The sequence below is a fragment of the Monodelphis domestica genome, chromosome 8 (assembly GCF_027887165.1).
Source record: "Monodelphis domestica isolate mMonDom1 chromosome 8, mMonDom1.pri, whole genome shotgun sequence".
Taxonomy (NCBI): Eukaryota; Metazoa; Chordata; class Mammalia; order Didelphimorphia; family Didelphidae; genus Monodelphis; species Monodelphis domestica.
The window spans coordinates 15395601-15411067 of record NC_077234.1 but is presented as its reverse complement, the minus strand read 5'-3'; the positions used below and the strand labels follow the sequence as shown (position 1 = coordinate 15411067).

At 38.2% G+C, this 15467-nt stretch overlaps 1 protein-coding gene across 3 annotated transcripts in view; it reads left to right on the top strand.

Annotated features, from left to right (window-relative positions):
* Window positions 1-15068, top strand: part of GPR149 (G protein-coupled receptor 149) — a 91890-nt gene extending 76822 nt beyond the window's left edge. For all 3 annotated transcript variants that reach the window (XM_007502345.3, XM_001372509.5, XM_056808355.1), the window contains one exon: window positions 11533-15068. In XM_007502345.3, the coding sequence (XP_007502407.2) occupies window positions 11533-12105 (573 nt within the window). In that variant the 3' untranslated portion in view covers window positions 12106-15068. The remainder of the gene's footprint in view (window positions 1-11532) is intronic.
* The last annotated feature ends 399 nt before the right edge of the window (window positions 15069-15467 follow it).

Sequence of the window (15467 nt, the reverse complement as noted above, 5' to 3'; positions counted from 1 at the left end):
ACACTTAATAAAAGTTTGTTGATAGATTATTCAATTGTATTATGAACTCTTCTATGTTTACCCAGTTGTTTGCTCTACTGTTTGTTTGTGTGTATGCATGTATGTATGTGTATTAGATTTTCTTTCTGAGAATTATTTTTCTTTCCCTTCTTTTAAAGATGATTTTTACTTTATTTGGCACATTTATTGCTGCCTTGAGACAATTGAGTGGTTGAATTAAGATCCAACTGTTCATTCAGCCATCTTTTTGAGAACACTCCAATCTTTTGATTGGGTAATATCTAGTTTTTTATTAGATAATATCTAGTATCATCTTGACTGTGTAGAATATGAGGAAGAATTGACCTAATATTACATAGCTCAGATTACTGTCCAAGGTTAGTTTATAACTCAGATTTCCTAGATTTTCTATTCCTACCTTAATCTCATGAATTTTGAGGACTTTCAATGCTCTCAGGTACTCCCAGATCATATAATTCCACCCATGCTAGACAGCACCTTTTCTGCAATTTATAACCTTATACAATTGACTAGAACATTGAAAGATTAAATGATTTATTCTGAGTCATACAACCAGTATTTTAAAAGGTAGGACTAGAACCCAACTATTCCTTGCTTCAAGACAAGCTCTCTATCAGCTGGGGAAAAGATTTGCTTAAGTTTCTTTTTTTTTAATTCCCCTATAAGCTTCCATTTTCCCTTCTAATGTCCTTACGTCACCTCAAAGTATCACAAGTGATGTGGTATATTGGATTGAATGCTGAACTTCATGTCAGGAAGGTATCAGGGATTTCATTTTCTCTGAATTCTTGAAACTCTACCCTACTCTATGTCTGGGGCCAATAAAGGTCTTATAATAATTGCTTTTACCTGTATGACCATGCTGTCAGTAGCTAGTATCATTGGTGTTTCAGTGGTGACAACTTACTTCCCACATGAGAGATAAGTTTGAATCCCAACTTAATGCAAGTCTCTTTCAAAAGGCAAATGACATTGTGAAGGAACACTGGAATACAATGGACCTGAATTTTTACCCTGCATCTTTCACTAAATAGTTTGTGTAACCTTGGTCAAATCACTTAGAAGTTTGGTTCCCAATTTTCCTCACATTTAAAATAAAAGAGTTAAGCTCGATGATGTCCTGGGGTCATCCCAATTCTAAAATCAATTGAGAATATGCAGGTTTTTCTCCATTTTTGCTCTTCCTGGTTTAGCTATCAGCACCATTTTTGTATCATAAAAGGAATTTGGAAATGTCCCTTCATCACCTGTTTTTCCAAATAATTTATATAGTAGTAGAGTTAACTGTCTTTTGAATAATTGGTAGAATTCACTTATAAAGCCATCTGGCCCTGGGGATTTTTTCTTAGGGTATATATAAATAGCTTGTTCAATTTCTTTTTTTCTGAGATGGAGTGAATATGTGCATTTTTTCCTGACTTAATTTCTAAAGGTTATACAATTTTTCACCTTGCATAAGGATACTATATGAAATAGAAATGCATCTTGGCTTACAAGTGCTCTCTCTCTCCATGCCTCTACCACATATATCAGAGAAGAAACAAAGCAAATTGCAGCATAACTTCATCCTACATTCCACTAAGGATCTTGTGTTTAATGGTGAATATTTTGCAAGAGGTCCAAGGTCGGTGACTCTGAACCAGTTCTTTTCAGGGGCTTTGAATTAATGGATTTCCTGGAGCATCTTCTCTCAAGAAATTAAGCATTTGTCAAGTTATGAGTTCATTTTTCTCCTCAAACAAAATAGACTTTAAGTCATTTCTCCCAAGAAAGAAAGAGAAACAACCTTTCTGGTAGCATTTGCTAATGTATAGACTTTTAAATGGACTACTAATGAGAAAATATGAACAAAATCCTTTATTCTCCAGACCTACAACTCTTTATCTCACATTAAAACTTTCATGGGGGATTCAGTCCTGTAATAAATGACATTATTTAATGCTTACTAAGGAATAGGATCATAGATTTTAAATGGAAGGAACTGACGACATCATCTAATTGAATGTCCTAATTTTACCTCCACATCTAAGTTGGGGATGATAATAGAACCTTTCTAATAGTTTTGTGGTGAATATGAAATGAGATAATATGTGTAAAGCATTTTGAAAACTTTAAAATGCCATATAAATGCTATTATTGTTGCTGTTGTTATAATTCTAACAATAACCGTTATTATTTTATAAAAAGGAACACCAAGTCACAAAGGAGATAGTTGTCTTTCCCCATGTCTCACAAGTAGCAAGCAGAACAGCCAAGATTTAAACTGGCGTCTTCAAATCCAGCACATTTTTTCCCCACAGTACTACAATGTAAGATTTCAACTGAGTCTGAACACATATACTATACCTTCTATCATAACTACCGAAATCTAAAGAAACAGGCGGTTTACATAGCTTTGTCTCTATGTGATTTTAACTCTTACGCTACAGGGGGAAGAAAAAGTGAAGACAGTGAAACTGTAAAGTTTAAAATGCGTACAGTGTGGGTACCTTCCCCCTTTGGTTAATTTTAAATTGCTTATGTGTTCTGAAAATGGACAGGACAAATGTGATCACTGAAAATGGATGTCATTTATATCTCCTTTTATGCTGATATTGACAAAATAATTTCAGGTTTTATGTATTTCCATTAGTTCCATTTGGGGAGCTTTTTTAGTAGCCTGAGCTATCTTTCCAATGTTATTCAACCACACCTTTTAGAGTCATTGTCTTTGAAGGCTTTCATTAAAATAGTGAAGCCTCATTTATAATTTTGTCCTTTGACTCTGAATGATCCCCAACTGTTATGCTTCATAACTTAGATTTTATGCCTTTTTTAAAGATGCTCTTCACCTCCTTTGTTGTAGCAATAATTACATCAGCAATTTAGGTCTAAGTACTTTTAATTTAACTCATCAAGTAATTATCAAAATGAAGAGAGGGGCAGCTAGGTAGCACAGATGTTTGAGAACACGGTCTGGAGACAGAAGATACTGCATTCAAATTTAACCTCAGACACTTCCTATATGTATGACCCTGGGCAAGTCACTTAATCCTGATTTCCTAACCCGTACCACTCTTTATTTTAGAATTGATAACTTCTTAGCCACCCTAATTCAGAAGCTAAGACTTTAAAAAAATGAAATAAATTTTTGGAATCGGAATCAACTATTGTCCTACCTGGGAGTAGAAAGGACACCCAAAATATTCTCATTGGGTCTATCTCTATGAATAAGTGAATTAACAACAACAACAAAAAAGACATTCATTAAGCACTTCCATTGTTTCAGGTAGTATGCTAAATATCAAGAATAACAATATAAAAAGACCGTCCTTACTCTTAAGGAGTATACATTCTAGTAGGGGAAGACAACCCATATTAAGTACAACAAAAGTGTCTACTCCTTTCATTTTTTCCTTCTAAATCTTTTTTATGTTAATTTATTTGTTTGTTTGCTATATTAAAAAACCCAGGTAACACTCCACTCTACCTCCCCTTCTTGTACTAGAGAAAGCATCATTTAACAAAAAGATGTAGGTATTTTCCTTCTACACTCAATAAGCCAATAGTAGTGTTCATTTCAACCCAGAAGGGTGATTGAAGAAGCATCTCCTGTGTGCAGAGTGCCATGTTCCTGCACAAAGGGAGAAGCAAAGTTTAGGTGAGATGTGGCCCTTGCCCTCATGAATCTTCTAGACTGGCAGGAGATAAGACACATACAGAAACAACTGTAATTTATTTATTTTAAACCCTTACCTTCTGTCTTGGAAACAATAATGTGTATTGGTTCCAAGGCAGAAGAGTGGTAAGGGCTAGGCAATGAGGGTTAAGTGATTTCCCTAGGGTTGTAAACCTTAAAATTTCTTAGACTTATGAATGTTGGAAATTTCCCCATTGGGAAATTTCATACTTGAAAAAATTTCCTACTGATAGTAAGAACTCTATTGGAATGTGAAACTCCTTGGCATGGGAGGATCCTTCTCCTCCCTACTTAAGACTACTTGAGGACAGAAACCTTTTGCTAAACAATGGAAAGGGCTTTGACCTATGCTTAAGCATAGAACAGGAAGTTCATTAAGTCATGATTGATTTTAGTATTGATACAATAGAGATACTTGGAATGACAGAGCCAGGTCTTGGAAACTACAATCTACACCCTACTCAGAGTAACAGGATTTAGGAAGGGCTGCAGCAAAGATCAAGATTTAATTATTTGAGAATATGACCTTCAACAGACATGTGCAAAGGGGAGAGCCACCATTGGCACAGGGGAGACATCGACAGTGATTGGTAGATGTGAGAACTGAGGGGAGGGAACTTAGATTGTCGGCTTAAAAGTCTGAGGACTGAGGAGGAGGAGGAGGTTTGGCTCTGAGGAGGAGGATGCTCTGAAGGAGGTCTGAGAGGGAGAGGTCCTGGAGGGAGAGTTCCTGGAGAGGTTTTGAAGGAGGCTGTGGAAGGTGAACTCAGGAGGAGTCAGGAGGAGAATTCTCTGGAAACATTTCTTGAAAGGAGGCTCTCTTGAAGGTGGAGCCTGAGGTTGGCATAAGAAGCCTTACCTAGAGAGATCTTGGGTGAGTGATAAAACCAACTGACTGATTTATCTCTTAGGACTGAGGTCTAGGCCTTATTGGCTTGAGGCCCTTCATTCTTATTCCTTTCTTACTTTCTCTCTTTTTCTATTGATTAATCAGTGTATTATAAATTAAATTTCTCTATAAAACCCAGTTGGCTTGGGCATATTCATAAATTGGGAATATATTCCCTGGCGACCATCTCATATTTGTATAAACTCAAGACACAGTAGAAAACACATTTCAGAGGTCATAATTGTTATATATATTTATCTTGCTCAAACATTTTAATTATCACAGTTTATGGCTCCCACTCTCTTATCTACAATAATTTAACGCTCAAAACTATTTTAAATCTAACAGGGTCACACAGCTAGGAAGTGTCTGAGGCAAGATTTGAACCTAGGACCTCCTGTCTCTAGACCTGGCTCTCAATTCACTGAGCTACCCAGCTGCCCCACAACTTTAATTTAAAGTATTACATATTAAACACATTGAAGGTATGTAAAGGAAGGGATAAGCCCCAAGAGGTCAAAATGAGAAGTCAAATAAAACTTCCTGGAGGAGATGACATTTGAATTGTCATGGTTGTAGTAAATGGAATGTTGGATTTGGAGTCAAGGAAGCCTAAGCTGGAACCTCACCACCCCACAGCACCCCCCTCACAGCATTTACATACCTTGTGAGTGTGGGCAAGTTGTCCAACTACTCTAGTTTCCTCATCTCTAAAATAAGTATAAGATTTTCAGGCCATAACACAATAAAAAACCTGTGTAATAAGGGAACATGGAAACACAAAGTAGAAATTAATTGGAGATTAAATAACTTAAATCTTAAAAGGATAATTATACGTACCCATGGAACTGTCAAGAAATGCAAATGAGATATGAAAAAATACTTTGCAAACTGTAGAGCTATAGAAATGTCAGCTATTACCATTCAGGACTCAGAACAGTAGATAACATATAGTAGGTACTTAATAAGTGCTGGTTTATTAATTAAGTTGTGTTATAAAGGATGACTGGAATTCAGCAGACAAAAAGAAAGAGGGAGTCAAGTCCAGGCATATAGAGAGAGCAATGTGAGAAAAATTTGTCAAGAAAACATTGAATATATTTGGGGGACAGTGAACTGTCTCCAGCAGTTGGATTATATGGTTCATGTGGCACTACATTTCCTGTCTCTGCCTTTACACTGCCTGTCCCAAAAGCTTAGAATTCATCTTAGTTCTCTGATAAATCCTAGTCTCAAAGGACAGCTAGGTGACTCAATGGATAGAGAGCCAAGCCTAAAGGTGGGAGGTTCAGGGTTCAAATCTAATCTTGGATACTAACTAGCTGTATGACCCTAGGCAAGTCATGAAACCCCCTTTGTCTAGCCATTTACCTTGTAACTAATAAGATATAGTACTTATTTTAAGACAGAAGGTAAAAGTAAAAAAGAGTTGTTTTTTTTTTAAAAGAAATCCTAGTTTCTGTCAACCTGGAAAAACACAGAACTACTAAAGTAGTCAGCAAAACCAGATCTTTAATCAGGAAAGAGACTGTGTTCAATATTTGGCCACTACAGAATCAAGTGCCCCTAAACCACACAAAGTCAAGGGCTCTGGGACTCTGGGAACAGTATCTCTGAAAGGATCACCATGAGAAATGATTCTCCAAAGAATAATAGAACATTGAGATTGCATATGCCTTTTGGGGAATTAAACACATCAAATATACCCTGACAGGTTGTAAGCAGTCTTGGGAAAGAGGGGTCTACTACAATGGATCCTAAAAAGATGGTTTTTGCACAGGTGTTGATCTTCTTGGGAACAGATCTTTGATACAATGGGGGAAACTTTTGTTAACTTGGAAATAGCACAGAACTACTAAAGTTGAAAAACCAAGTCTTTAATCAGGAAAGGGATAGGTCCAGTATTTGGTGGCAATCCCAGAGCCCAGCCCCCAAAAAACACCTCACAGGGTCTACACCAGGGGTCCCCAAACTTTTTACACAGGGGGCCAATTCACTGTCCCTCAGACTGTTGTATATATATATATATATATATATATATATATATATATACTATAAACCTAACCCTAACCCTAACCCAGCAGCAGTATACACAGTACAGAATCCCCTCCCCCAGATCACTGGTCAACATACTGATGTCTTCCCTTGTGCAGCCAAATAATCCTATGTGCCTCGCCTCATTCTAAGATGCCATGAAAAGGATTATGTCACCAGAAGTAGTACTGTACATGAGCAATGTGGCGCTTTGTGGTGCCACCACATACAGTGTTTCTCTCACTGACCACCACTGAAAGAGATGCCCCTTCCAGAAGTGCGATGGGAGCTAGATACATGGCCTTGGAGGGCCTCATGTGGCCTGCGGGCCATAATTTGGGGACCCCTGGTCTACATCCTGGAAGAATGAACCCATCTAGATGATTTCTTCCAAAGAACAATAGAACTTGGGGAATTTATATACCTTTTGGGGAACTAAGGACAGGGAAGTATGATTGATTGCCATTACCATGGTTACAAGAAAATAGGAAGCCCAGGACAAGATTATCAGGGAGAGGCTGATGCTTTACAATGGATACAAAATGGAAGGGTCCAGCCTAGGCCTGGGCTACTTGGGGGAGGATTTTGATACAATGGGAGAAACTACTAGTAGTTTCTACTACTAGTAGTAGGACAAAAGGGTATTAACATCTGTTTAGGTTTGCCTTTAGGGGTATATGGGGTGCTCAGGGAGGGGTAGTACCTCTGGTATGGAGGGCTTGTGGTGCCCTCTTAGGGTAGCTCTCCAGCCTCTGACCCTCACCTGACACCCAGCTCTCACTTGTGGCTCCCAGTAGCTGCTAGCATGTGGCAGCGCCCACACCCCGGGCAACGGCTTCGACAGGCCAGCTAAACCTTGTGAGGGTAGCCATCGGATTGTTGTTGACCCCTGGTGAACCAGGGCTTTGCTCACCCAGCATGTGAAGACTGCTTCGGCAGAACAGGTGGAAGAAACCAACAAGAAGGTTCAACGGCTGAGAGGGCGACGCAGCAAAGCACTGTGGAGTGCTCAGGGCGTGTTGGAGCACAAAGGACAACAGGGCCATCCAATGCAGCTGAGGAAGTCTCCAGGTGTAACGACTTTTCGTGCCAATGGACCCAGGCTTCCAACGCCTAGAGAGTGGGACTGTCTCTGTGCAACGACTTTTCCACTTAAATATCCTTCACGCACAAGTGTCTTTGTGAACACTCATCTATACACCATAGATGAAAATGCACAAAGACAATTGTCATCCTCAGTTACCAAGAAACTACTACTACTCACTTAGGTCTGCCTTTAAGTCTATTGTCTGAAATTGGCAGTCTGGGACTTCCTTTGGGGTGAGTTCTCAGGGGACCAAGTTACACTTGGGGTGTCCAGATTTCAATTTGACACTTCTAAGACTAAAAGGGTGGTTGAAGATTTGAGCATTTCTGTTACTCCTATTCAGGCCATTTAATGGGTGGTAGGACATCTCTTATTCAATCTAAGACAAAGTCACTTTGGGAGTTCCTTTAAAGTAAGTTCCTAAGGGAAATGAGCAAACTTGGGGCTTCCAGAATTCATGCTGACATTTCTAAGTCTTAGCTCAAAAGCAAACTCCTACAAGAAGTCTTTCCTGATGCCTCTCAGCCAAATCATCTTTTCTTGTGTCTACCAATATAAATGTATGTTTATACCAACAAAATCTTAGTTTCTTGAAAGCAGACATTCTTGAGTCTGCTTTTGTGTCCCCAACATGGAGCATGGTGCACATAGCACATAGGGGACCCGTAAGAAATGATTATTGAATTGATTCATCATTTGAAGAACATGAGATAAACTTGAAAATGTAGAGTAGTCCCAATTCCAGAGGGCCCTGAATACTAGGCAAAAAGAAGTTTGGGACAATAAGTAGCCACTGAAAATTTTTGAGCAGAGGAGTGATTTTTCCATGTGTCTGAGTAATATGATCTTCTGAGATCAAAATTCAAGCTAGCAAGCAGAAAGCAGACTAATTAAAAGGAAAATTATAGCTAAAAGAATAAACACAATGGAAAACAAAAGCTTTTTCAAATACTTAACAGCTTAGTTCATCATTGCTTAAGGGATGAATTGAGTTCTAGAAAAAACATCTTAAATTTAAATTACCATACCAAAAGCTCAAACTTTTTAGTAAGTTTTTTTTTTTTCCCTCCCCATTGCTGTGGAGGAGTTCTCTATTTTTGGTTCTATTTAACAGCAGTGATTTCTTGGTGGAAAGGTAAGGGCACTGCTTTAATGACATTTGATTCTCATGCTAAAACATAGAGTTCAGGCATCTTTTGTACCATATCTGAGTCAGAGTTCTGTGACTGTAAATCTCCCTGGCATATTAAGCAGAAGGGGAAAAAATGAATTTCAATAACATTTGAATCCCGTCTCCCTCACCTGTACAGCATTTTAATAGAATAATAAAGTGACAACTTACATAAACTTCAGTTTTTGACCCTGAATTGATTTTTTTAAAATACATTTTTTATCTTTTGTTTTCACACTGCCTAAATTTCCTCCTGTATTCCTCTCCTTCCCTTTACCCACAATGCCATCCTGTATAAAAAAGAACTTTGCTTAACAACAACAACAACAACAAACTTTTGCTTGTTTGAGAAACAACTCTGAGAGATGGGCAAAAGCTAGGTAAATGGGGTTGTGGCTCAAGGTCATACAGCTAGGAAGTGTCTGAGGTTGAATTTTAACCCAGGTTCTTTTGACACTAGAGCTGGCACTCTATCTACTCTACCCTGCCACCTGCCTGTCCCAAAAAAAGATCTTTTAAAGATGAAAAGAAGAATAGGGAAAAAAATAGCAAAACTAGACAACACAATGAAAAAAAAATCCGACAATATAGACAATGTTCAACACCTTTCTCTGCAAAAGGATTATTTTTTCCCTTGGAGGTCTTTTGTTCTTTGCAATGCTCCAACATTCATTTTCACTTTGTTGTGATGGATGTTTTTAAACCCTCACCTTCCATCTTGGAATCAATACTGTGTATTGGTTCCAAGGCAGAAGAGTGGTAAGGGCTAGGCAATGGGGGTCAAATGACTTGCCTAGGGTCATATAGCTATGTGATGGTAGATTTTAAAAAATGATTATTATTATTGAAATTGTAACGATTGCGCATAGCTCTCTTGATTATTTATTTTGTATCAATTCATCTGAGTTTTGCCATGATTCTCTGTATTCACCATACAGTGGTACCTTGATACACAGCACCTCAAGTCAGGAACAATTTGAGATAGGTGCAATCAGGATCAGGAATCTTTGCTATAAGTTTTGCTATAAGATCGGATATTTGAATCACAAGCTTCTGCGGCCCTCCACTAGATAGCCTGCAGAATGTTTGGTTTCCCACGTTTCATGAGGCTCTCATTTAGTTAAGTGTTTATCTGGCTTTGTGAGCATCTGTATTGAATTGCTTAATTTTTGTCTTTATTATCAGTGTGTGTGTGTGTGTGTGTGTGTGTGTGTGTGTGTGTGTGTGCAAATTTCTTAACTTTTAACCAAGGGTCCTGTGGATGGAGGAGTTAAAGCAGTAGCAGCATAAGGAGTTTTGCAGGAAATTAGTGGAGAGGAGGGAGCGGGGAGAATGATATAATTAGCACAAACAATATTAAGGAAATGTTGAGGATTTGGGGGAAAATTAAATAGTTTATTGAAAGACCCAGAGAAAGTTGCAACAGGTGGAGTTGGAGCTGCAGTGAGGACAATGATGATTGTTTCACACATTATCCCGTGGAGAGTAAGTTATAATAAGCTATAGCACACAAAATGAAAACCTTCTCTGTCAGCATCTTTGCCTGACCTTGAAGGTAAATAACTTTTCATAAGCAAGTTTATTTCTTTACACTTTCTCTTATTATCTATAAATATATTTATTTGTTATTTATAAAGCATATTTTTCATATTTAAAAGCATGTAAACCCCCCAAAAGTGTGCTTTTTGAGATCAAAATGTATTAATTGCATTTCCATTTATTTAAATGGGGAAATTTGATTTGACACATGAGCAAATTGAGTTACGAGTTTAGCCATGGAATGAATTAAACTCGTGTGTCAAGGTACCACTGTACTAATTTCTTACAGCACAGTAGTATTTCGTTTCATTCATGAGCCAATCAATGGGCATGTATCTTGCTTCTAGTTTTGGGATACTGCAAGAAGTGTTTCTATTAAAAGTGTGGCCATATATGTGGATTTTCTTGTTATCCATGACCACTGTGGGATGTTTATCAAACCCCTACGTCAAAGGGAATGGACATTTTAGCCACTCTATTCCCATAATTTCCGATTGTTTTCCAGAATGGTTGAACTAATTGGAAACTCCGCCAGTACCTCAGCTGGGGCACTGGCTTTCAGGACCCAAATTTACTGATCTTGAAAACATCAGTGGATTCTTATCAGTAAGCAATTCCCGTCCTCAAACGTGTGTACATTGTTCTTTCCATACGGTGAGAGATTGAGTCTGAGCACAGCCTTTGAATTGTGAGTAATTGTGCTAGAATCTCATATGACAGAATTCGTCTTCCATAGTCACCAGACGATCCTTGGAAACTAAACTAGAAAATAAAGTCATGCTTCTTTCCAAAGGGGGAAAAATAAAAGCAAAAGCTTTGTACTTCGAAAGGGAGTCTTAATACCCTAGAAATAAGGCTCTAATTAGTAACAAAGATCTAAGTTAAAATCCTACCTTAGAAGCTTAGTAGTAATTTAACCGCGGGCAAATCATACATTTTAACCTCAGTTTCTTCATCTATAAAATGGGAATAATAATAGCCTTCACCTCCCAGAGTTGTAAGGATTGAATGAGACAATACTTGTAAATGGCGCAAACGCTGAAGTGCTCAATTAATTAACTATGGTCGTTGCTTTTTAAAAACGAGCATTTTTGTTCTGTTTTGTTTTGCAGAAATCTGGTGGAGCTCTCGCCATTCCTTTGTGTGCATTTCAAGGGACTGTGTCTCTTCACGCCCCCACAGGGAAGACCTTGTCTCTCTCCACCTATGAGGTGAGCGCCGAAGGGCAAAAAATAACCCCGGCAGCCAAGAAAATCGAAGTCTATCGATCCAAGAGCGTGGGCCACGAGCCAAACCCCGAGGATTCGCCCACCACTTTCCCGGACACCAGTGTCAAGATCCACTTGGAAGTGTTGGAAATCTGTGACAATGAAGAAGCAATGGACACCGTGTCCATCATCAGCAACATCAGCCAGTCCTCCACCCAAGTCAGGTCTCCATCTCTACGCTACTCCCGGAAAGAAAACCGATTCGTTTCCTGTGATTTGGGGGAGACCGCCTCTTACTCCCTCTTCATTCCCACAAACAATCCTGACAGCGACATCAATATCTCCATTCCGGACACCGTGGAGGCGCACAGGAAGAACAGTCAGAAGCAGCATCTGGAAAGAGATGGTTATCAGGAAGAAATACAGTTGCTAAATAAAGCGTACCGGAAAAGGGAAGAAGAGGGCAGTGGAAGCTAAGAGCTGTCCAGGGTACAGAAAACTGACTACTAAGGCAATGACTTTCGTAGCTGGTTTGGGTTCTACTTTTAAGTCCCATACATAGTTTTCAGGCATTATTTTTACCCCTTGGAAACAGCCCTTTGTAGATAAAGGGAGCCAAATGGGTTGCCTCTGGACTCCTAGCCCTGCCCTAACAAAAAGATTTTGTTTCTAGGCAATTGCTGCCCCTTTTCTGTTCATAGTGCTTATGGGGTTCTTCCAGTATGGAATTGGCAGACGTTGTGTAGAGACAGACTGATAAGTCAGGGAAAATGTACTAACCATTATAAGTCTCCCAAAGCAGAATAAGTTCTCTCCTTCAGAGGGTGAAAAGATCTCTCTCACTTTAGGCTATAGTGCCATAGAATCCAGAAATGGAAAATATGTCAGATCACTTATTCCAAACCTTTTGTTTTAAAGATGAGGAAACTGAGCCACAGGGAAATTAAGTGATTTGCTATGCTCACACAGATAGCTTCAGTCAAGGGTTAAATTGAAGTCCTCTGTCTCCAGACCCCTTCTAATCAGCTTGAATCAATGGCTTGAGTTGTGGAGAGATCAGAGCATCAGAGATGGAAGAGATTTGGGAAGCTATCCAGTCCAAATATTCATTTAACAGAGATGGAAACTGAGGCACAGAGTGTGATTTGTCCAAGGGTTCATAGCTTGTAAATATTTGAAGTGGGATTAGAACCCAGGTCCTCCTGCCTCCAAGTCTAATGTCTGGCCCATTATAACACTCTGTCTCACAAAGTGATTCTTGTTCAGCCAAGGATGGTCCCTGAAATACCTTCTAATTATAAGAGTCTGTGGTCTGTCTGAAAAGTCCTCCTTCCTCATCTTGGAAGAAGATGAGGCTTCCAGCTCACATGCCAGTCATCATTTGAAACTTTTCCTGATCTCAAGTTGTTACTGTTCTCTCCTTCATCAAATTTTCATGCCTATATTTATCTGTATACAAACTATGCCCTTCTCAACCCACAGTAAAATATGTCCCTCCACAATAAAATGTTGCCCACATTCAGAGAATATCTTGGTTTTGACTTTATAACCCCATGGCCTGGCTTAATACCTTGCCCACAGTAGACACTTAATAAATGCCCACTGTATTTGATTGGGTTAGATGATTTTCAAAGGTCATCTAGAACCTGTAGTAATGGGCTGATGACATTGTTCCTGGACCAATGTTCCAAAATAGGGTACTAACCTTCTTCTAGAGCTCAAAAGCAGGCCTTTTAAGAATGCCTCCTCTGGAAACAAAAGGGATATTAATAAATGTTGAGGTAAATTTGGAAAGCAGACTACATTCAGAAGGGATTCGAACCCATTCCCATTACTCACTTAGTTTTCCACACATGATAAGATATACTATATCCATGTATATCCTATTGCTGGAAAATAGGAAATCCATTTCGGGGTCTAAGCAGCTTAAACATAAGCATGTGTTTTTCCAGCCCTGGAAAATCTGTTTCTTGCATTTCTTGAGAATGTAAGTCCCTTCCTGAATCCTCCCCCTCCCCTGCCTTTTAAAAATTGTTTTTCTTATGGTGGGATTTGAGGTAACTAGTGAGGAAGACTTCAAAAGTTCTGGATAAGTTCTACGTGCAAACTGAGCTATTGCTAGGCTTTGAGTCCTTAATTGACGGGAGACTCAAAGAGCAGAAGGAAACTGACAACCTGTTACTCTGTCCACACATTGCTTGAAAGACCCCAGTCCAAGGACGATAGCCATAAGGATTCTCTTCAACATTCGTGAGTGAAAGAAGGGCTATGCCAGCTTCTCAAAACCCAAATGATCATTTGCAAAGGAGCAGAGTAAGCAAACTGGTTCAGCCCTCTCTGCTCCTTAGAAAAAGAAGTCCTAATAGAAGTGGTGGCCTTTAGGATTCTCTTCCTAAAAAGCATGAGTCATATGCTGAGAAACTATTCATCCATAGTGTGAACTGTGGTCAGAGAGGGTCTATTTCCAGTGGGAAAAGTAGATGTATTAGATCACACCCATGCAGCATCATTGTAACCATGGAATATTGTTCCTGTATAGGTATAATATTGTTAAACAGGCTTTCTTTGAAATAGTTCACTGAAACCATTATGTAAATATTAATTGTCTTGTATCAATGTTGAAATGGCTCCTTTTGATGTAGTTTCCCACGAAGTTTTATTCTAGTGCCTATTGCTTAGATCCATGATATTAAAAGGTAAAACAAATATTTTCATCTGATATTCGTTCCCATCTTTTAAAAAGCTTCCAAAATAATGTAAATGTTACTACGCTACCCATTGCTCTCTCTCATTTAATTCCTCTGTTTCACTTCAAAAAAATGTAATATAATTGTAATACTTCCAATCATGTTTGTAAAGAAATCCTGGGTTAAATTATAATATTAAAGTATACCTTCATTTTGAATTTCACTGTATTTATTTGAAGATTTTATTTGAAAAATTGTTGTATTGGTCAAGGTTATGCTAGCAAAACACCACCAAGTAAATAAAACAACTGGTGGCTTCAAACCAGTGGTTCAATCTGAAAAGAAAATGTGAAGTGTAAACAATAGATTTATTATGATTGACTTGTTTCATATTGTTTGAAGAAGGAAAGACTCGATTCCTTTAAAAGACAAAATCAGTCAGCAAGGTGGAATAATGATAAAACTAGGACCTTTGTTATCCAGCTCACTGAAGACAAAGAAGTCCTTTTCAGAAGTCTCTATTTTTGAGGAGAAAAGGGAAGCTGAGTCCAAACAAAAGGAGACATATCTATGAATTCAGTAGTCCGTCAATATACCATATGTGACTAACCTCTTTGTATTGAACATTTGAAATTTCATTTCTTCTTATATTTTACCCAGAACTTTGTCACTAGCAATTTGGACCATAAAACTCTAGTTTTATTTTATGGCAATTCAAAATAATTTAAAATAAATTCATTTAAATTTTCTAAATGTACTGATTTTCTTTTCTTTTGATAAGAGTATTTACTAATATTTTTAGAAAACAAACACTGCCTCTAACATATGAAACTATAACCTGGCAGGGGAAGTTTGGTCTGCAATCAAAATCTACCAGAGTCCCACTTGGAAATATGTTCCAGAAAAAAAGAATTCCAGAAGATTTTCATGTGAGAGGAAGAATAAAAACCACTTTGCCACAGAGATTATTGTTAAATTTTTAATTGTTCCACATCTTATTATATATGTTTTGTTATGAATAAAATAATTTATTAAACATGTCCCTTGCTCATAATAAATATGTATTGCATAATGATAGAATGGAACCTATGGGATATAAAAAAAATATTATCCTCTCATGGAAACTCCTTTCAACTGCAAATTTGGGGTCTA